At 60.3% G+C, this 21,409-nt stretch overlaps 2 protein-coding genes across 4 annotated transcripts in view; both read right to left on the reverse strand.

Moving 5' to 3' along the window:
- Positions 1-5,393: 5,393 nt before the first annotated feature.
- UTF1 (undifferentiated embryonic cell transcription factor 1) lies at positions 5,394-6,548 on the reverse strand. Its single transcript, XM_045291237.1, has 2 exons — positions 6,011-6,548; positions 5,394-5,917 (listed from the first exon to the last, which is right to left on the reverse strand). The coding sequence occupies exons 1-2, from the start codon at positions 6,546-6,548 to the stop codon at positions 5,424-5,426; spliced, it is 1,032 nt and encodes a 343-aa protein (XP_045147172.1). The 3' UTR covers positions 5,394-5,423.
- A 5,894-nt stretch (positions 6,549-12,442) lies between these two features.
- The window catches only part of KNDC1 (kinase non-catalytic C-lobe domain containing 1), a 35,613-nt gene continuing 26,646 nt past the window's right edge, over positions 12,443-21,409 (reverse strand). For all 3 annotated transcript variants that reach the window (XM_045291338.1, XM_045291339.1, XM_045291337.1), the window contains exons 19-31: positions 21,054-21,147; positions 20,727-20,824; positions 20,198-20,430; positions 18,761-18,874; positions 17,826-17,973; positions 17,555-17,734; positions 16,804-17,010; positions 16,125-16,207; positions 15,520-15,670; positions 14,792-14,914; positions 14,637-14,696; positions 13,898-14,055; positions 12,443-13,151 (exon numbers count right to left, since the gene is read on the reverse strand). In XM_045291338.1, the coding sequence (XP_045147273.1) occupies positions 12,920-13,151; positions 13,898-14,055; positions 14,637-14,696; positions 14,792-14,914; positions 15,520-15,670; positions 16,125-16,207; positions 16,804-17,010; positions 17,555-17,734; positions 17,826-17,973; positions 18,761-18,874; positions 20,198-20,430; positions 20,727-20,824; positions 21,054-21,147 (1,881 nt within the window). In that variant the 3' untranslated portion in view covers positions 12,443-12,919. The remainder of the gene's footprint in view (positions 13,152-13,897; positions 14,056-14,636; positions 14,697-14,791; positions 14,915-15,519; positions 15,671-16,124; positions 16,208-16,803; positions 17,011-17,554; positions 17,735-17,825; positions 17,974-18,760; positions 18,875-20,197; positions 20,431-20,726; positions 20,825-21,053; positions 21,148-21,409) is intronic.

A 21,409-nucleotide genomic window follows, 5' to 3' on the forward strand; every position in this document is an offset into this window, starting at 1 on the left:
CCGGGCAGCTCTCTGAGAACCTAGGGTCTCTGCCACCTTTGTTCCCTCCACCCCTGATATCTACCTGGGGTGCCAGGAGGAGGGGGCGGGGAGGAAAGGGCAGAGGTTCCTGTAGGGGGAGGCATCCTATTGACCAGGTGGAACTTGGGAAGCCCCCCTTCTCTCCCCTGGTGCAGCAGACCACCCTCCAGCCTTGACAGTCACCTCTTGGGGCAGGGTGGGTGATCAGCAACCCCTGGGGACTCTGCAGGGCTGTCCCCTGAGGGAGCTCCGTGGGCAAGGTGTGTGGAACAACCGCCTTTGCCGAACTCCTTGTGGGGGCACATCACAAGCACCCCCACCCCACCCTACTCCCTAGAGACCCTTCATGCTGGAACATTGGCAGGCACCCTGCTGGCTTGGAGATTGTGGCGGCCTTGGAGAGGTGACTAGGATGACATAGTCATCAATCAGGGTCCAGCTGATGGGCTCTGTTACACACACCACCACCACCACCCCACCCCCCACCCCCCCGTACCTGCCCCCAGAGAGTGCCCCGGGGTCGTGCTGTCAGACTGGCCCTACAGAGTTGATGCTACAGAGCCTTAGATACCAGCCCTAGGGGTCCTGGGCGCACCTGGAGGTGGGCTGAGAGGGGGAGGGAGGGCTACCTCTGGCTGTGCCAACTCAGCATTGTTGCCAGTGCAGTTGGGGTGAGTTCAAGGCCCTTTTAGAGAGGGTGCCTGAACCAGCCTTTGCCAGCCCCCAAGGGACCCTGACACCCACCCACCAGGCCCATTTCAAAAGCCCACCGAACACCTGCAGGAGTTCCACTTGTAAATGTCCGGTGGGAGTCCAGAGGGGCCAGTGGGGTGTCCCTAACCTCACATAGGCCCTCCTCTCAGGAACCGCGCCAGCCAGTCTGGGGCGCTGCCCCTGCAGGGGTGCACCTCCTCAAGATCTGGGAGGCTCTAGGACAGTGGTTCTCAACCTTCCTAATGCCGCGACCCTTTAATACAGTTTCTCATGTTGTGGTGACCCCCAACCATAAAATTATTTTCGTTACCACTTCATAACAGTCATTTTGTTACTGTTATGAATCGGGCGACCCCTGTGAAAGGGTTGTTTGACCCCCAAAAGGGTCTTGACCCACAGGTTGAGAACCGCTGCTCTAGAAGTAGAGGGGAGGGGGAGGTGGTGGGTGTGATGGACAAGAGGGTCGTCTCACTGCCTAGGAGTGCTGTGGACCACCCGCAGTCACCAGGGCTGTATCAAAATGGAGCAGTGGCTTCAGGGAGCTCCCAGGAACTAATGGGTTTGCAAGTTTCACAGTTTGAAACCTTCAGCCACTCCGAGGGAGGGAGAAAGACAAGGCTTTCTGTTCCCGTGAAGAGTTACCGTCTCTGACACCCATGGCGTGGGGCGTTCCACCCTCACCCTGCAGACTCACTGGGAGCCCATCAGAAGGCCCTGAGAGATGAGTCCCTGTAGCAGCTGAGCACTTTAACCTCTGCAACTTGCCTATGGGTGCGAACCCTGGCCAGCTTGGACTGGCCTTTTCTGCTAGGTGCCACTCCAACAGCCTGCCAGCTGGTTGAACCAATCCCTGGGCACTCCTGACCCCTCCACTCCTGACCCATCGTAGGGAGGGCCTGTTCAGGTTGGACCCAAAAGGGACAATGGAGGTGCCCCCAAGTCTCTAACCTGGGCAGAGGTGGGGACTGATGGGGCAGAGGTAGAACTGGCTCTTACTGCTTCCCCAGAAACAAGAGAGGGCTGGGGACCCAGGTCCCACTCCACAGACCAGCCGACCAGCCATCCCAGAACCTGGTGCTCCTGGAGGTGATCCCAAACCAACTGAGTAGGTTATAGTGACCTTACAGGACAGCTGGCAGGTTCAACCTGCACCCCAGCACTTCTCTTTGGGTGTGTTACCCCTGCCCCCGTAATTAGCCAGTGCCCCAAACTGGCTGGAGAAGGCCAGTTAAGCATCACTTTTAGGGGAATTTTTGCATTTGTACTCTATTCCTTTTCACGTTAGTTAATTTCACATTTACCTAAGGCAGCCTTTGTTTTCTGTCTTCCTGCCCCTCCTCTGCACGCCCCCCTCCCGTGGGGGCTCATCTATACCCCTCCTGCCTCTGCTTCCCTAGCTCCACACAGGACCCTGCTCCGGCCTCTGGCTAGCACTCTCACTCACCTAAGTGGCCCCAACCAAGTTGCCACGGGAGTCAGCTGCACCCTCCCTTCTTCCTTGCTCAGCAGGGTCTGGGGTCCTCAGTGATTCTCAGCAGCTCCCTGACAACAGCGGGTCTTCCCCCACCCAGCTTTTCCTGTTCTGTACCAGGGCGCCCCTTCCTTCCCACAAGGCCCCCCCCAAGCTGAGACACTGATGACCGATGGCTTCCCAGCAGTGCCCTGGGCTGAGGGGGCAACCCAACCCCCCAGCCCTCCAAGCTGCCTGTCATGGGACGGGAGCAGTGACACACGGGACCCCTGGCTTCATGCTTAATCCCTAACTCTCCCACATGGGTACCGTCTCAAATCCTGTTCAAGATCTGAGGGAACCCTTATCCGCAATGCACACTTCCAAAGCCAAGCTTGCACATCCCAAACTGTCCTTCCCACCTGCCTACTGCCCATCCTTCTGGAGGCTTCTGGGCTGCTGCTTCCCTCCCATAACAGTCCCTTCTCCAAGCAGGGCAACCCGACACTTCTCTCTTCCTTTAGCCCTTGGTGGCTGCCTGCGCGCTCATGTCAGCCAAACTACCATGTGACCACCCCATCATACCTGCCACCCTAGGCCAGCTCCTCCAGGTGGGGGAAGTGGCTGGGAGGAGGTGCTGGTGGGCTGGGGGTCTTGGCTTCCCAAGAGGCCGCAGGTAGGCCAAGGATTCTGGGATGGCTGGTCTGCATGTCCACACTGGTGGAGTACCCAGGCCCTCTCTTGTTTCCGGGGAAGCAGTAAGAGCTGATTCTACTTCTACCCCATTGGTCCCCACCTCTGCCCAAGTTAGATATTTGGAGGTACCTTCTTTGTCCCTTTGGGGTCCAACCTGAACAAGCCCTCCCTACATGGGGTCAGGAGTGCCTAGGGACTGGTTCAGCCAGCTGACAGGCTGTTGGAGTGGCACCTAGCAGGAAAGGCCAGTCCAGGCTGGCTAAGGTTCGCACCCACAGGCAAGATGCGCAAGACACGCTCCAAATACTGCCTCAGAGCACACAGATAGCCAATTCCTTGGGTCAGGGGTAATCTTAGACATTCAAAAGTGCCGGGGGACCAGTGCTTGGAGGGTTCTGGATGGTGTACCCTGAACTGTCTGCACCCTGGAAGGGCAGAGTCGAGGTTGCCAGAGGTGCCTCGGATGAAAGGCCTGCCAAGAAACAACCTGAACCCACTGTAGCCGATCAGTCCATCTCAACGACTCTCTTGACTCTCTTGGGTGTCTGGGCTGTGAGTTTTGGAGTTGGGTCTCATCTTGCTCCTGTGGAGTGGCTGGTGGCTTGGAACCACACACTTGGGGTTAGTTGCACTGCTTCGACACCATGGTCTCAAAAATCAGCTACTGACAACGGATCCTGGTTCCGCTCAGAGGCACAGAGCTGCCCAGCAGGTCAGGTTGAGTCTGTGGTTTTGTGTCAACATGTGGGTGTGGTTTGGGTGACAGTTCATGCAGTGTGCCCAGATCACTGCGAGCTGGAGTTCTCTGACACTCGCCCATCTTCCTCGCTCCTTCTTATTTCTGAGCTTTGTTTGGGGGGAGACAAGGATGTCGCCTTTCAAAACAGCGGAAATCAAGTGGAAGAGCCGCGGCCCAACAGCAGCTTTGTGTGGGCGTCTGGGATACAGGTGGGCACTCTGACCAAGTGGAGAAAGCTCTTGGTTAGGTGTCTTTTACACCCAACACCAGAGTCCCTAAAAAAAGCCCACTTCAGGAGCATGCAATGAGGGCAACGGGTTTGAATGTGATCAGTGGCTCAGCCAGCCTCGGCTCATCATCAGTCACACTTCCTCCAGGACCCCACCACCACCACCACCTCCCCGCCAAATCGGCAGGACCCACCAGATCATGATGGTTACGAGGCCTAGTGTAGGCTAAACAGAGGGTGGGCACAGCTAGGGCAAGGTGCTCGTCAGCCCAAAGGACCAAAGACACCATGGATGCTGGGAATGGGGCAGGGGCAAGCCAGGCAGGTGGGGAGTGAGCAACAGGATAGGCTTCAAGCACTGCAGCCATTGCTCAGAGTGCAGGCCCTCAAGGAGGGGGACAGATGGTGCCTAACACTGGTACTCATTGAGCATGTGGCTCTGTCACCCGTGGGAACAGGCTCAGGACCTCTGGGCACACCACCAAGTTCGGAGAGCAAGGGAGACCGTGGCTGAGAGTCAGACCACCTGCTACAGTCCCAAGGAACACATTTTTCCATATAAAGTCCTTATTAGTCAGTGTCCTGGCAGGTCACAGGAGCCCACTCCCTGGCATGGGCAGGGGGGGCGGGGGGTTCTTTTGCTAGCAGTGCAGAAGCACCTCCTGTAAGTTGGGTGTCTCCCAAGGGGTGGGACTTGAGAACTGAGTGGGAGCACACTCAGGGTCTCAGGGAATTTGGGGGGGTGCAGGCTAACATTCCTGGGTTGCCTCCAGCCCTCCACAAACTGCTGAGGGGCATGGGGGCAGGGCGGCGGGCCCATCACCACCTGGAGCCCTCCGGACTCCGCAGACCCTTCAGGAGACGAGGCCATTATGTGCAAAACGGGGCCGGGCGCTTGGCGGCATTGTCATGCAGATTCCTTCTCCCGGAGGGTAGGTTTCCAAGTCTTCACTTTTGCCCCGCCCCCACCAAGGGTGGGCCATTCAGAGCTGCAGGCAATTTCCTGGAGAACAGGCCCATCCCTTCCTCAGACACCTGGAGCGTCACCTCGCCCCAAGCCCCTCGGGTTTAGGTTGCCAGATGGCTGGCAAGCCGAGGTCAAGAACCACCATGCACACCCCGTGCCTGCAACATGCACCGCAGACTTCCAGCTCTCCCACCCACCCACTTCCCTGCTAAGTTCGTACCCAGGTTACCCACCCTGGGGCGGCCGGAGTTGAGCAGACCCGGAACGCGGCAGGCAATACCATCCGGTGACTGAACTAGTTGTTCCCTCCGCCCTCTTGGGGGGCGGGAGGCAGCTATGCAGTGGGCCACTTGGCTCCCCCCTCCCCCAGTGTGCAGCAGCCCCTCCCCGGCACCTGGAGTTTTAACCTTGTCTCGACCTTCAAAAAGTCCATAGACCAGGCCCGCCCACAAGGTCGGCCCTACCAGTAGGGGGTCTTTCCGGCCGGGCTGCAGGTGTGTACACAGCTACAGGCGCACGCGGGAAAACAACTTTTATTTGAATGTAACGGAGCGGGATGGGGGTGGGGCGCGCGAGGGATCCGGGAGGAAGGGGGTGCGTCGGTGGCTCACAGCCGCGGGCCGGACAGAAAGCCCCTCTCCACAGAAGCATTGCCCAGGATGAAGCCGACCGCCAGGGACACGGTCTGGTCGAAGGAGCCGCGCAGCTGCTCCACGTGCTGGTTCAGGGTCAGCAGCTGGTCGCGCAGCGGGCCCAGGGTGGCCGCGATGTGACCCAAGTGCCCCAGGGTTTGCAGAAGGGCGTCGTTCAGCGAGGAGGCCGCGTGAGGGGGCGTACGTTGCCCAGGGCAGCCGGACGGCGGTTCCGGTTCTTCCTCGGTGGGGCTGGGGGCCGGCGACGGGGCCAGAGCGGGCTCAGGCTCCGGGGGCAGAGCGGGCAGTGGGTTTGCGACCTCGGAGGCGCAAGTGGCCGCCGGGCCGAGTGGCGGCGGCGACTCGGGAGCGCGGGAGGCGCCCCCAGACATCGGCGGAGTCGGGCTGAACCGGAGCGTCCAGCTGTGTTCCGCGTCTGGGTCGCGCTCGGCCGGCAGCGGGATGGCGTCTGGGAACATGGAGTCGGGCTCGCGTCGGCAAACCGGGGCCCCGCGTCGCCTTCCCCCATCCCTCGGTGTCCCCCGGGGTCCCCAAGCCCTACCTGGCTGGTCCGGGGCTGGCGCGCTGGGGGCCGGGCGGCGGCCGCGTGGGGGACGCCCTGGACCTGGAGAGCGGCGGCGGCTGCGCTTCTGCCCGTGGTCACCCAGCAGCGCCATGAGCTCGCGGATCTGTGCGTCGAAGGGTCCCGGGGGCTGGCCTTCGGCGTCGCGGACCTTGTCCTTGAGAAACTTATAGCGGCGACGGCACTGCGCGGGCGTGCGCCGCACCTGCTGGCGGGCCAGAGCGGCCGACACGCGGCGGTAGGTGGGCAGCGCTTGGCGGCGGTCGAGCAGCAGCGAGCGCCATACGGGCGGCTCCAGAAGCGTGTCCAGCAGCAGCTCTGTCTCCCGGGCGCTCCAGGGCGTGCGCTGCGCCGAACCGGGAGACACGGGCAGCACCGGCGCCGCCAGCGCGCCGGGAGTGGGGGTGCTCGGGGCGTCCCCGGCCGGCCCCTGCTCCGGCTCGGGGCTGGCTGGCGACGGAGGCTCCGGGGTCTCGAGCTGTACGGGTGGGGCAGGTCGTCGGGACCGCAGCAGCATCCCGCGGCCGGGCCGGCGGGGCGCCAGAGAGGCGCGGGAGGCCAGTGGGAAGCCGGATGCGAGCGCCGCACGTGCCGCCCACACGCGCTCTGAGGACTTAGGCGCCTGCTCCATCGCCCCAGCAGCCGGGTCTACGGGCCCCGCCCCCCTGCCCCAACGGGCCCGCCCCCCGCTTCCCGCCCCCAGCCCCGAAGGCCGGTGGACCGGTTGGCTCCTTCCTGTGCATCCAGAGAAGCAAAGTGGGTGAGGCCCCCGGTCTCCGGTCCCTCGTCCTCGTGGAGAGATAATAAACGCACCAGAAGCCTGAGCGCTTTCCTCCTTCGAAACCTTATGGCGACCGTGGTTTTGTGTTTGTGTGTGGATGTTGTGTGCACCCATCCTTATTCAAAAATCCTACCACCATCCATAAATTCAGTGCTCTCCAAAGGCCCGGCCCCGGCTAAGTGGTAAAAGCCCCTCATCCAGTAATTCCCCTTGTCTCTTAATTACATTTTCTCACGCACTTTTTGAAGCCCCTTTGTGTGGGTTCCAAACTCTTCTCCCTCTGTAGGTGTCTTCTTGCCTTGTTGATGAAGTTCCATCCATTTTCACATGCCTGTCAGCTCTCCAAAGCTATGGGCCCTGCCCAGAGGCCTCCCAACCACCAACAGCCAGGCTTTCCTGCACTTAGAACTGGTGTGAGGGGGCTCCCAAGTGCAGTGCCATGGTTTGGGATTATCTCAGCGCTGTCTCCTGCTTTAGGAGCTCTGGTGCCTCAGGGGTCACTGTTGGCAGTTCAAAACCACCACCTGCTCTGAGGGAGATAGACAAGACTGCTCCCATGAAGTGTTAGCATCTAAGAAACCCACAGGGGCAGATCTACCCTGTCCTCTAGAGGCTCGGTGAGTGGGCCTGCCCAGGTGGTTTGGGTTTTCATCCTTGGCTGTGTTCTCCTCCCAGTGGGAATGCAGCAGCAGCAGCAGCAGCAGCAGCATTTTCTCTTTGGAGCTCTTTGAGCAAAGCTGCGTGCCAGACCCTCCCTGTTCTCAGGGACTGACTCGCCGAGCTGGACGACGTGAGCAGGACAGCCTAGTCAGGCTCAGCAGACTCGCCAAACGGTTCCCACAGGGTCATTCTGGATGAGGCCCTAGTGCTTGGGGTCCAAGGGCTGCACTGGGCGACACCTGGTCATGTCTGGGTTTTTTACCCCCGCTTTTTTTGAGCTGGTGGGTGAGTGAGGAGTCTTACTGTGGTTTTTGGTTTGTCTGAGAGCACGCTAGGAGCCTGGTTACCTGTTGGGCTGCTAACTGCAAGATGAGGCTGGCTGCATTGGCAAGGAGTTAGTCTCAGACGCCCACAGGGGCAGTTCTGCCCTGTCCAATAGGGTCTTGGTTGAGTCGGCATCCACTGATGGCGGGGAGCTTGGTTTGTGGCCAGGGCGTGCTTACTAGGCCCCAGGGCATCTTTCAGAGCCTTTGCCTGGTTTACATGACTTGTTGGCTTCTGATGCTGCTTCGGAGGAATTACTCATGAAGTTTTTGTCTTTTTTCCTTTAGTCTTGATGGGGTCTTTTGCTGGACAGCTTGCTTTGTAATTGAGACTGGTTGCTTTTCCAGACTTAATAGTGTCTTTGGATGAACACTCTTTAATCCTAGTGAAACCCGGTGTACAATAGATTTTGTGGCCATTCCCTGTGTGCGCTGTGTAGCTAAGAGATCTCTGCTTATCCCTGACCCCATCTAGCAGCCTGCACCTTCCCCTGCTTGCTGACAAGGTCACGCCTCCCCAGGGAACTGTTGGCCATCCCTGCCGTAAACCACAAGGCTCACCCAGGTGGGTCAGTGTGTGGCTGTGCGTGGCTGTGCCCTCTCAATGTCTACTTTATGGCTCTCACCAACACTCTACTCTCAGTATCTGTAACTACTGTAAGTCAACACCTGCCATTTGTGGTGGAACGGGTTGAGAATTACACTGCTAACCACAAGGTTGGGGGTTCTAATCTACCAGCCGCTCCAAAGGAATAAAATGAGGCTGTCTGCTCCTGAAAGATGAACAGACTGGGAAACCCTCGGGCCCCTGGTCACTGTGCTTGGGGACGGACTCAGTCGCGGTGGGTGTCTGAGGGTGTGTGTCCACCGTGACATGCATGCAACCGGTCCTTCCACACCCTCCATTTCTGTCACTTTATTCTAAATGTGGAAAGCCCTCCAACTTGTTGCTGCTCGGTTATCTCGGCAAGACCATGTGCTTTTCACGTACAGAGGCACATTAGAGCCAGTTTGCCCATGTCGACACTGGGCCTGGATTGGGATTGCACTGGGAAGGGAGACGAGTGTGTTGGCTGGCACACGGCCCTCCCTCCCCACCAGTCTGTCGGGAGCAGGTTCCATCGCTGCCTTGGCAAGCTCCATGTTGCCCCCCCCCCCCTGAGCTGATCCAAGGCCTCCAGTGCAGAGGCTCAGCACACCTCTGCGTTAGTTAGGGTTTTGGAGCTTCTGTACATTTGTTGCCATCATACTTACCAATAGCACTAGAAATTAAAATTTTTCCTATAAAGAAAGCCTCCGGCCAGGGGTGGCTTATGATGCACCCCTCAACCCACCCACCCTGACCTTGCATGGAGGTCATTTGTTAAGGTGAGGCCACTAAGGTGACTTGGTGCCCTCATAAGGAGAGAAACAGACTTATGGACAGAGACAAACGGACCGGAGAGGGAGGCTGGTCACCTGAAGGCAAAGTCAGGCGGGGGTGATGCTGCCACGAACCAAGGGACAGCAGTCACGGGGGAGCTGGAAGAGACTCTGAAGGGCCCTCCTGTCGCCTTGGGAGGGGACTTGGCCTTGGTGGTGCTGGTCTCCCTCCACGACTGTTGTTGGCACCTTGTTATAGCAGCCATAGAAAGCTGACCAGAACTAGCCTTTCACTTGACTAGCGTTTGTTACAAACATATTTCACTGTGAGAACAGTGCACTGCTGTGAAAAACTGTGTAATCCACTCAAACCAAACCTTCCCGTGATCAAAACCAAATTCAGTGGGACCCTACAGGACAGGGCAGGACTGCTCCTGTGGGTTTCCCACACTGGAACTCTGCGGAGTAGAAAACTTTGTCTTTCTCCCACCCCACAGTCAGCATACCTTTAAAAGAGTGGTGGAATGTGTCAGGGATCTCTCTACTGTACACAAGCCCTGAGGACAGTGACTGAGGGAGAATTTGAGGGACAGAGTGGTACCCAACCACTCAGGGACACTTGCTGACATACATTGTTCCCTGAAAGACAGTCTTTAGAAGGTGCTTTCCGGACTACAGGTGGCCTTCTCTAAGGAGCCTCAGCTCCCCCTGCAGACAACCAAAGTGATGGACCCTCTCTTCTAATTAGGTAATTCCAGGGTGACCTGTTAGAGAAAGTTCCAGAATGAATCCAGAGGACAAGCAGCCACCCTTCGGCCTTCTTTCCACAGGACCCCTTGCCCTCTGGAGGGGTGGGAGGCCCCTGGTCCCGTCATATTCTTCATACTTACTATGCAGGGGAACCCATCCCTTGCACCACATGCCTCCCTCATTTCCAATCTCTCCTTGGACAGAGCCAGGTTACCAAACTGCGTGGGGCTCCGGCCACAGCCCTTTCCAGGTCACACTGCTCCTGCAGCCCCACCGTCTGGTCGTAGACTTACCATGGCCCTCTGAACAGTGTGAAGGGGCCCTGGGGGTGGGTCTATTACAAAGCAGGCTGCTGATGGAAAACTCAGCAATTCGAAACCGCCAGCAATTTGGGAGAGGAGGGGAAGGAAGAGGCCGTCTGCTCCTGTGAAGGTGCACAGCCCAGGAAACCCACAGGGGCAGCTGATGACGGTGAGCTTCTCCTTTCTCTCGCCGTTCCTAGGCTGTACATTTTTACAAGAGTAGAAAGCCTCACCTTTCTGCGGAGTGGGCACTGCTGTTCGTCACCCAGTGCCCTGGCTGCCCCGATGTGTATGGTAGGGGGTTGTGCATGGAGTCGGTGAGGAGCCTCTCGGGAGCCGCCAGGACTCAAGCGTGCCTCTCCAGTACCCTGGCTTTGGACCTCTCGGTGGCCGGGTTTTGAGTAGTCGATCGCCAGGGTTCCTCTGGATGGAGTTTCCCTAGCAGCCTTTTGCCAGCCCAGGGCTCCATTTGCCTGGGTCCCTCTCCAGGACACCTGCCTCGTGGCGGCCTATGTGGCAGGGTAGTATTGGGGTTTCAGCGCTATGACCTTGCCCACTACCTTCCCATTCCCCCAACCCCTTATTAGCATCCCTTTACGCGGGCCCTCAGCGTCACGTGAGTTACAGGAACCCGCCCCACCTCTGCTCTGCCCACAGCTCACCCCGGGCCCCGCCTCCTCTGCCTTGCCCATCAATCCCAACCTCCTGTTGCCATGGCCTCAGTCTGGCCGGGGTGGGCCTTTGGGAGGCGCACAACCGTGTCCAGTAGGGATTCCAAGGGTTGTTTGGGGCCGCAAGTCACCGAGCCTTTCCTCTGAACTGCCCGGGCCGAGTCAACTCCGGCCTGAGCAGCATCGGAGGGAATAAGCTTGCAGGAGTGCCCCTTGCCCACTTGGAGCCACGCAATATGAGGCGCTCTTAGGGGATGCCTCTCAAGGGCTCCCAGCCGTGGCCCCCAGGAAGGGAAGAGGTCAATGTGGCACTGTTTGTTTACTCGTGAGCCGCGGCGGAGAGCGCCCGGAGCTGGGTCTACAGACTTGGGGTATGGCCACTGGGGGCCACACGCAACAGATCCCCCAAATGGAGTGCAAAGTACAGGCTTCCGCGTAGGCAGTTTTGCCATTACTTAGGGGCTGGTGCGCTTGCGCGGGCAACTAGTTCCTCAGGTTTGTGTCCAGTACCCGGATGCTCTAGGGTTCCACTTTAGGTCCCGGGGTCGACCCGGGTCTGGCGACTAGTCTAAGCACGTCAGAGGGGTGAGGGCCGCAGAGCACGGGCGTAGACCTAAACCTCGAACTGGGGTTAGAAAATGTAAAATGGCTCAGGCTTATGATCACAGATTAAAATGTTAACCAGATGTGGGGTGTGTTTGGCTTGGGGTGATTCCTCAAGGTCATATGAATGACACCCCTTCCCAGACTGCCTTGGCCCCATCCGGCCCCCTAGATGGCACGGCAGGGCCCTGGCTCCCTCGCGCTGGTCAGTGCGGGTTAGCAGTGCGCGGCGGGTGCTCAGGGCGTGCTGAGTGGGAGCTGGGGGAAGGGCGGTTGCCGACACGACGCACACGCGCAGGATAAAAATGGTTTTATTTAGAAACCGCGTCGCGTTGTGTTGCATTGCGTCTTGGTGCATCGGGTCACGGCCGGCGACATGCTAGAGCCGTGCTGAAGGCGGAAGCTGGGGCCCCGCGGGCAGCGCGGCCTGGGGAGGGCCCTTGCGCTGCTGGGGCTCCTTGCACTGGGCGCCGTCCCGTGCTTGCCCGGACCCCGCAGTGGCGCTGACGAAGGCTGGGCTCCCGCTCCAGACACTGGAGGCGCCCGGAGCTGGCTGCCAGGGCAGGGGGTGAGCTGACCCTACTGATGAGGGGCTTGCCCAGTCTGCAGGGGGGCAACCTGTTGCCACCCCCACCTCCGACCCAGGCACCTGGCGCCCTGAGGGCCCGGGAAGAACCTCCTGGCGCCGCCCCGCCCACAGAGCATGAGTGGCAGCCTGGTGGGTTGAGGGGTGGGCGGGCGCCCGGTGCTGCTGCAGGCCCATTGTGAGGAAGCAAAGCCTTTTCTGTCGATGCATGTGCCTTCCCAGGGGCTGGGGTCCTGGAGTGGAGGGCGCTGTGGTCCAGGGCAGTGAGCTGCGTGTGTGTGTGTGTGTGTGTGTGTGTGTGGTGTGGTGTGTGCGGGGCAGTGAGCTGCCTGGTGTGTGTGTCCTGGTGTGTGTGTATCTTCCCCACCCCCACCCCCACCCCCAAGCAGGGTTGGGCGTGCCTGTCCAGAGGCTTGCTTTCCTGGTCTGGTTTGGCCCTGTTTCTGCTGGGGTGGGGATGGAGGTGTGACCCAAAATGGGGGAACCCTGGTGGTCTGAGGGTGTGGCTCACGAGAATGGAGTGCCCCCCTCCCCCAGGCCTTTGGGGACCTGACCCATCCACTTCCTGCTGTTTTAATTCCAACAGCCCCCCAGCCCACCGCCCTGCCTACGATGCTGGGGATGAACTGTGCTTTGGGTCTTGGGGCAGGTGCCTTCCAGCCCCCACCTCCCACCGTCTGGTCTCTGAGGCGCCGCTGGGCGAGGTGCCCTGCACCAGCGCGCAGCCCTACTGGCTCCAGGGTCGCTTATGTAAAGCCAGGGAGCTGCGTTTCTTTCTCGCTGAGGGTGCAGAACTGGAGGAGCGGGAGGCCCTGCCCTGACCCGGAGTTCGCCCACTGCCTTGTGGGAGTTACTGAAAGGTGGCCTTCATGCGGCGTAACTTGTCTTGGATTTTGCGAGAGTGCCTCTCGCTGGTGAGCTGGTGCACGCTGGCCCTGCTGTCTGCCGCCAAGATGGTGATGTCGGCCCCGCTGAATCTCGAGATCCTCTGCTTGAGGAAGGACTGGAGCTTGGGGTCCGCAGCGAACGTGTAGGGGTTCTCCTGGAAGGCGTGCACCTGGCTGACCACTTTGGCTATGTTTCTGTTGGGGATGAGAGGAGGCTGTCACGCCGGGCCAGGGCAGCGCCCTGGCATGAACGGTTAGATGCTGCTTTTCAGTACAAACACTGAAGGGAGGGTTCGTCAAGACCCTCCTATAATCGCCTGCCCAACAGCTGTTATCGGTTGTCCCCCGCCCTTCCGTCCACTCAGGTGCCCAGCTGTCCCTCTAGCCATTGCCTTTATGTTCATGTTTGTTCACTCATGCACATGTCTGTCCACCATTCTCTACCTGCACACTCATCTGTCCGTCCATCCACCCACCCACCGATGTTCACTCCCCAAACAGTTCCCGGGAAGTAGGGCTGTCAGCCACTGAGGCCCAGTCCCGCACAGGGCGAACCCGACTGCTGAAGAGCAGCGTCTGCTGTGCTGGGCAGGAGGCACCCTTCCCAGCCCCTGGAAGGTGATGTGACCATGGCAGCTGGAAGAGGCTGTGGAGGAGACCTGGCACAGCCAGGTGGATACCCAGTGAGCCCCCAGAGGTGGGAGAAAGGGGAGGGGTGGGGGTAGGGTGAGGGATGCAGCAAGGAGGCCCCCCAGGGCTGGAGGGAGTGACTGGAGGGGGTTGGGCCCAATGGGGGGGACAGGCACCAGGGTCTCAGGAGGAACACCAGAGGAGGTGCCTCACCTGAGCTGCTCACCTGTGGGCTCCCTATCACCTGAGCCACTCACCTGTGGGCCCCCTCTCACCTGAGCTTATTTCACCTGTAGGCCACCCTCCCTCACCTGAGCTTGCTCCACCTGTGGGCCCCGTTGGTCATGGTGAAGCCCCCGGTCTCCAGCTGCTGGATGTGCATGGCCAGCAGGCGGGCCGAGGGGATGGTGGGCTGGGCCCGGAACCGCCGCCCCTCCATCAAACTCAGACTGTCACTCTTGAGGAAGACCTGGAGGGGCGGGGCGGGGAGGAGCAAGCAGGGTGAGGTTATCTGCAGCTTGGACGTTGGATGCAGTGTGTGGCTTTGCCCCTGGCCTTGCAAGTGGCACACTGGTGTTCTCAGTGCTCTCCCCGAGAAAGCAAGTGACCCTTGTGGACCGAGGAAGCCTGGCCTGGACAGAGAAACTGGAAGCAGAAGTTTGGCAGCCAAGGGGACCCTGTCCTGCTCCTGCCTGCCCTGCCGGGAGCCCAGTCAGAGGGAACTGCGTCCAGAACCTGGCCTTGCCTGCGCTTGGCCCCTGCAGGAACACGTGTGTGTGTGTGTGCACGTGTCTGAGCAGGTGAGGCAGGGAGCTCTGGCCTCGACATGGCGAGGACCTGCACTGGGCATCAGACCAGCAAGGCAGGGGCCAGGTGATTCCGGTGGGACTACATGACCCCGGCCTCCTCCACGCAGGTGAGTGGCAGAGGCCCAGCGTGGTTGGCTCTTGGTGAGGCCAGCTGGGTGCCCAGCCCCGTGTGTGTTGTGTGCTCCGGGCCACCCCTGGGTGCAGGGCACATAGCCAAGGAGCAGCCTGCACACAAACGCACCTCCACGGCCTTTAGCTCCTCCATGACTTCTGCAGTCTTGGCGGGTAAGATTCGCCAGGCCTGGAACAGAGGCATGAGTGAGTCACCCTGGCTCGGGCAGCCCTCCTCCCAGGGTCGCTGCCCCCCCCCCCCAACACCTGCTCCTGGGGACTCACGGGGGACTGCCTCACGACCAGGTGCTCCAGGCCCCCCAGGATCTGCATGGCGGTCGCAAAGTTCCTCTGCTCATAGCAAGACTTGGCGATCAACAAAAATTTGGACAGCAAATTCACCTGCAACTGAAACCAGCATGCAGTGCTCAGCCTTGCAGCTGACCCTGGTGGTGGTGGTGTTGGGGACTGATTACAGCAAGCCTGCTGCAGCCTCCTGGTGGGGCAGAAAGTCAGGGGCTGTATTTGAGAATACCTCAAAGGTGAGTCAATGCCGAGTAGCCGTGCAGATGTGAAAAGGTACCCAGCTTCTCAAAGGCAAAGCCGGGTCCACACAGACCTCGGTGGTCTCCCCTGGGTGGTAGGAGTGGGGAGGGTGGGGGTAGGAAGGGTCTCCTGTCTGGAGATGCAGATGCCCGTTTCGGAGGCAGAGCACGCCTGTGTCTGAGGTACTGTTCACATGTGAGACTGGGACTGCGTGTGTAGTGCATGCATGTGTGCCAGCACGTACTGTATAGACATGTCTGTGCACATGTGGATGTCAACCTCCAGGTAGGGGGACATGCCCCGCGGGGAGGGAGGCAGCATCCCAGTAGCGCAGGGAGCCTGTGTCAGAGGGGTGCCACTGTCGTCTTGCACCCGGGAAATAGCCAGCCCCTCAGCACAAGCGAGGGTCTGGTCCTGGCCCCTGGCCTATGCTGACTGATCAGCTCTGGCCGAGGAGTGAGGCCCACCTTGGAGCTGTGGCTGGTCACGATTTCTGCAGCCACCCAGGTGCTGACATCATCAGCATTTCGCAGCAGCTGCAAGAGGTACTTGTCCTGGTTGTAATCTGGCAGAAACAAGCTGCAGGATTTGGCCCATAGCGACTCAGACTCGATGCCTCTGGAATACAGACAGGTGCACTGACCATCTTCTGGGAAGGTCACCTGAGGCTGCCACGCAAGGACACACCGTGGACACACTGCCTCTCACACGAAGGCACATGGGACTCCACACACAAGGACATCTCAGGAGGCCACCACGCTCAGGATGTCACAGGACACAGGACCTCATGTGAGGGCATCATGGGTGTTACACCGGGAGAGCACATAGGACTCCATGGAGATCTGTCTCATGGATGTCGCAGGCTCTAAGACGCCCATGCGGTGGTGGCACTAAGCATCTAGGGTATGCTGGGCTGCACAAGGGGGCCATCTGCCTCCAAGGTCTTTCCTGATGAGTCATGTGGGGGCTGAACCCCATGAGTGAAACAAGCCACCCCTGCTTGGGCATCTGGGAAACCTCCCGAGCCCCCTGAGCCCCCAGGGCCCGGCTGCCCCGAGGCAGCGTGACTTACTGTGGGATGGCCGGGCTCTTGTCTGTGACCCCCAGGGCCCGAGAGTTCAGGAAGTGCACTGGATGGCATTTCTGAAAGAGCTCCTGTGGGACCAAGAGCACTCAGGAGGCTGCCGTCCCAGAAGCCTGTCAGACAGGCCCGGGAGACACGGGGGCCTGGGAGGCAGCTATGCAATCAGCGAGCGTTCCCACAGATGATCAGTGGGCCAGGGTCAGCAGACAGTGATCGTAGGTTGTGGCACCCTTCTGGGCACTCAGGGGCCAGTGCTGCCTGCTGTGAGGGGCACAGGGTGGGATAGCTGAGCCTGTCACTGGGGGCTGCTTACACTAGGCCCCCCTAGCTGTGGCTGAACCCCTGGCCCCTCTGCACAGCATCAAGGGGCCAAGGGATGGAATCCATCCGAGGGCCATAGGGCATCCCCTGGTGTTTTCAGGGCTTAGGGGTTGGAGGAGACTCAGATGAAGGGGTCACCAGTGGGCAGGGAGAACCCTGGTGTGTGGGCAAGGAGGGGCAAAGGATGAGAGAGCCCACAGGAGGTGGGCCCCGGCATGTGGGTGCGGAGACCACCCAGCCAGAGCGGGGACCCCTGTAGCGCCCAGCCCAGTGTGAGCGTGCGACCACAGCTCCCTTCTGAGGTGCATGGGTCTGGGGTCCTGGCAGCGGCAGTGGCGGGGCTCACCTGTTGCAGCAGTGTCAGCTGGGTGCAGAGCTGGTGGGTGCTGTACTCCGTCAGGAAGTAGGGCCCCTTCTCGCTGGCTTTGGCATAGGGGCTGCAGAATTCCTCCAGGAAGCAGGGCTTGGGCAGGGCCGACGCAATGGAGTACTGGCGCTCTTTGGGAGTTGGTGGTGCCAGTCCATTGCCCTTGGACAGTCGCCAGGGGAAGCTCTGTGGGCCAGGCAGAACTAAGGACCCCCAGGGCCAGGGATCCCCGGTGCCTGCCCCAGGGCCTCCCTGTAGCCCTGGGTGCCCCCACCCCTACCAGCCACTGTTCCCCCCCAGGGCCTTCCTAAGGTCCCAGGAGTTCCCCACTCCCCTTATGGGGCCCTTCCCATGGCCCCAGGGTCAGGCAGGAAGGTGTGGGCATGGTCAAGAGCCCCTGTCTACTCTGAGGGCAGCTGCCCCCATGTAGTTCCCAGGTTACCTCAGACCCTGCCCTCTCCCAGGCCACCTCTGGGCAGTGGGCTCTTCCACCCCAGCCTCCTCTGAGGGCCAGGTGGGTGAGGTCAGCGGGTCACTGAGGGCCCTTATCGGAGCCCCTGGCTGCATCCCATCCCCAACCTAGGCCAAGGTGGGATGTTCCTGCCCAGCAGGGCATTGTTCAGGTTCTTTGTGTGTTATGTCACAAGTATATGTGTGCATGCAGGTGTGTGCGTGACTGTGCTCGCATGGCCTGGGCTGGGCCAGGAAGGGGGCTTGGGGAGAGGCCCACCTTCCGGGAGAGGCCGTCCTCTGAGAGCTTCCGGCAGAGGACATTCAGGGGCCGGCTGTCATCCTCAGCCTCCTTGGGGTCCTCCATGTCCCCGCCATGCAGGGCCCCCTCACCCCGCCGGTCTGAGCTCAGCTCCAGCAGGTCCAGCAGGCGCTCGGCGTAGCTGTCCAGGGGTAGGACCTAGGCAGGAGAATCAGCAGGTATTGGGGGCTGCCACCATTCGGATGAGCCCAATGTCCCATGGCCCCAGCATCCCTCCACCCTGGGTCACCTCGGAGGAGATGAAGGCCCGGAGCTGGCCCAGAAGCCCGGTGTTCCTGATGAAGTCCACGGCGTAGCAGTCCTCCACCCAGGCCTGCAGCAGGCAGAAGCTGCGCTTGTAGATCTTGGTGAAGGTGGAAGTGGGGTCCTGGTGGGCCCTGCAGACACATAGGGGCCCAAGTGTGGGTGTGTGGGCATGTCTTCAAGGGGGTGTCAACCCTTTCCTGCTGGTATGGGGCGTAGGCAGAACAGATGGGGCAGCTCCACCCTATGGCCTTGCAGCAATCCTCTAGCACCTCCAACCCCAGGAGGGCTGATGAGTTGGCGGGGGAGGGGAGGAACCAAACCATCTAGGTGAGGAGCAGTGCACAGGGGCATCTTGGGGGAGTGGTACCCGCCATCCTTATCACTGCCCCCTGTCTTGGCTGCTGGCTTGTCTACCCCCAAATGCCTTTGCCCACTCTGTTCCTTCCTCCTATGTTGGTGTAGAAGACCCACCCTCTCTGAGGCGGGTACCCCATCTCTCCATAAGTGCTGCTGCTCATCAGCAGCCTTTCCTAGGTCTCCCCTAGAACAGGACACCGAGCCCCCAGGACCCTCCCATCTCTCCCCTTGACTGTGCACCCCCCCACCCCCGCTGCCAGGCTCAGCCCTGCCTAGAGGCCCCAGCTTGCCCTAGGGTCAAGGGGCACCATCTCTCCCCACCCTCCCACTCAGGAGCAGTCACCGGGCTCCTCTGGACCCCGAGGTGCCCACCCTCCTGACTTCCTGCCACTGACCTCGAGCTGGTCCTGCTGCTCTGTCCACATACTCCCAGCCTCCCATGGCCCAACCTCTGTTCCTCCGAGTTCTCTGGCTGGCCTTCCCCCTCTGCCCTCCCCCAGCTGGGAGGACCCTCGGCTAGGTCAGGAGCCAGTCCCACTGGTGCAGCACGGCTGCTGCTACCTGGACAGGGTGCTCCTGAGGCGGTCCAGGAGGAAGAGCAGGAAGTCTCGGGGCGTGCAGAAGTAGCGGAAGGTGTAGAGGAACTGCTGTACGTAGCCCTCCAGGAAGGCGTTGCTGCGGACAAGAGACGCCAGCCCATCAGGGGCCCATGACTGAGGGGCACACCCACGCTGCCCAGTAGGTGGCCCCCGTCCTCCTCCCCTCAGGACACTCACCTCTGCCTCGGTCCTGCCCCAGGGGGGTGGGAGGAGGACCCTGCATTCTTAGCAGTTCTGGAGTGTGTTGGTGGGTGGGCAGGAACGGGGCCCATCATGTCTCACAGTTCTGCGTGTGTCAGTGTCACAGCACTCCTATCCTGAGTGTGACAGGGTGCGTGTGTGTTACTGAGTGCATGACGGTCAGGCTATGTGTCACTGGGAGAATGTGTGTGGTACTGTGGCTGCAGTGTCCTGGTGTGCGTGTGTGTAATAGTGTGCCTGTGCACGTGACAGCAATGTGTGGGTGGGTGTAGATATGCACGTGTGACTGCATGGGTGTGTGGCTGAGCGAGGAATGAGCATGTTGGGGCAAGTACATTCAGTATGTGCGCGCATGTGCACGCGCATAAACAAGTGAGTGCTTACGATTAGGTGTGCATTCATTGTAGACCGATGTGTATATGTGAGAGTGAGCATTGGAGTGAGTGTGAGTGCTAAGTATATGTCGGTGAGTGGAGAAGCGTGAATTATGGGGTGCGTACAAATGGGTGCAAATGATTGCGTTGGGCTGAGTGTAAGTGTACCGCTGGGTGAGTGAGTGTCCATGTGATGGTGTCGAGTGAAAGCATGTCTGAGTGGGTGTCAGGTGAGGGAGTGCCTGGGTGTTGGCATGCACGAGCATGTGTGGATGTCATATGAGTGTGCATATCGGGGTGAGTGGGTATGGTGTGAGCATGCATGTGTGGGGGTCAGGTGAGTGGATGGGTGTGTGTCAGGTGAGTAAGCGTGCATGACTGGTGTCCTTGGCCAGAAGAGTGTCAGTCAGGAGGACCCCGGCAGCTGCAGGTGACCCTGGACGTTCTGACCTCTCTGCCCTGCTCCTTCGTGGCCCCTGGGGAGGGGAAGGCTTAGCCTATGAACTGGGGAGGCAGGACCGGGCATTGGTTTCCCTCAGTGGGGCTCGGGCACATCCAGGGCCCGTGTGACCCTGCAGTGAGCAGTGGCATGGATGGCGTGACTGGAGTGCCCGCTGTTCTTGGCACAGTCTGACCCAGACACACCTGTCCTTGGACATCCAGCAGTGGCTAGTGGCCCTGCGGCCACTCAGAGGTCAGCTAAGAACCGAGTGGAACGCCTGCGCCCCAGACACAGGAGTCTAGTGGCAGTCGGGCAGGCATGTCCATTCCTCTGCTCTCGGAGGCTCATGGCCCAAGGTGCCCGCTCCCCCACCTGAGCACACCTGGAGTACAGGTAAGCCATGAGCCCAAGCGGCGTGCCAGCTTGCAGGACCCGGGCCTTCTGCCTGTTGCTGCAGCTGCTGCCCCCATACGAGGGCTTGTTGACGTTGTAGAAGATGAGGGAGGAGGACTCATCCAGTGGGGTGAAGTCCAGGGCCCCACAATGGGCTGCCCCAATGTTCACGATCACCGGCAGGGTGCTGGGTTCCAGGCCCCACCGCTCAGCGTAGGCCACCTGGGGAGAGAGCCAGCGGTCCACTGGGCCTGCACCTGCGTGGCCCTTACCTGGGGGACATGCGTGGCTGCCACCTGGCTTGTGCCCCCAGCAGCCTGGCTCCTAGTTACCAATGGCCACTCAGGAGGTAGGCACAGCTCACCCCTTCCGGGAGACTGCTTAGTGGGAAGAAACCTAGTCACCGGCCTGTGAGCCCAGGCTGACCTGTCCAGGGTGTGTAGGGTTGACCCTTTGGGGCCAAGGCTGAGTTGTCCAGGGTATGCAGGACTGACCGTTTGGGGCCCAGGCTGACTTGCCTGTAGGTACTTCTTGACCAGCCTGAGGAACTGCACCCTGGACCTCATCTCTTCCAGTTGCCCTCTCAACTTGGACAGCATCATCTTGACCTCAGAGCCTGCACAGAGGAGCCGTCAAACATCAGGCTGTCACCTCGATGACTCCTGGCAGCCTGTGTGCCTCAGCAGGGCTCCCAGGGGGCAGCACAGCAGGCGTGACAGCAGTGGGTAAGCTTGGACAACAGGTCACCAGGCCTGGCTTCCAAGGCACTGCTTTACCCTCCCTGTCCGGCTTCCCGTGAGCGGCGGCATTCCCAGTTTGAGCTCCCTGTGCCTAGCCGCTGGTACCTTTGCTCCGCTTCTCCTTCTGCAGCAGCTTCTGGTAGAACTTGAGGGTCTTCCTGTAGCCCCTTTTCTCCATCATCAGCTGCTGCTCCAGCTCCTAGAAGGACCACGGGTGTTGGCCAGGGACAGCGGCCCCAGGGCAAGCCTCGAGGGACCCTGAGCAGGGAGTGGGTGTTGGGAGTGGAGACCTCTCTGGATTGGAGCGGAGTTGTTTATCAGTTTTCAAATGGTGGGGATGGGAGTAGAGGCTACAGGCAGGACCCCAGACTGGCAGTCCTGGCAGCTTTCAAGGGCAGGCTTAGGGACGGGGAGCAGGAAGGCTGACACTGGCCTGTGACACCACATCGCCCCCCCCCCCC

The sequence above is a fragment of the Echinops telfairi genome, unplaced genomic scaffold (genome assembly GCF_000313985.2).
Source record: "Echinops telfairi isolate 266 unplaced genomic scaffold, ASM31398v2 ScPeMD7_70;HRSCAF=299, whole genome shotgun sequence".
NCBI lineage: Eukaryota > Metazoa > Chordata > Mammalia > Afrosoricida > Tenrecidae > Echinops > Echinops telfairi.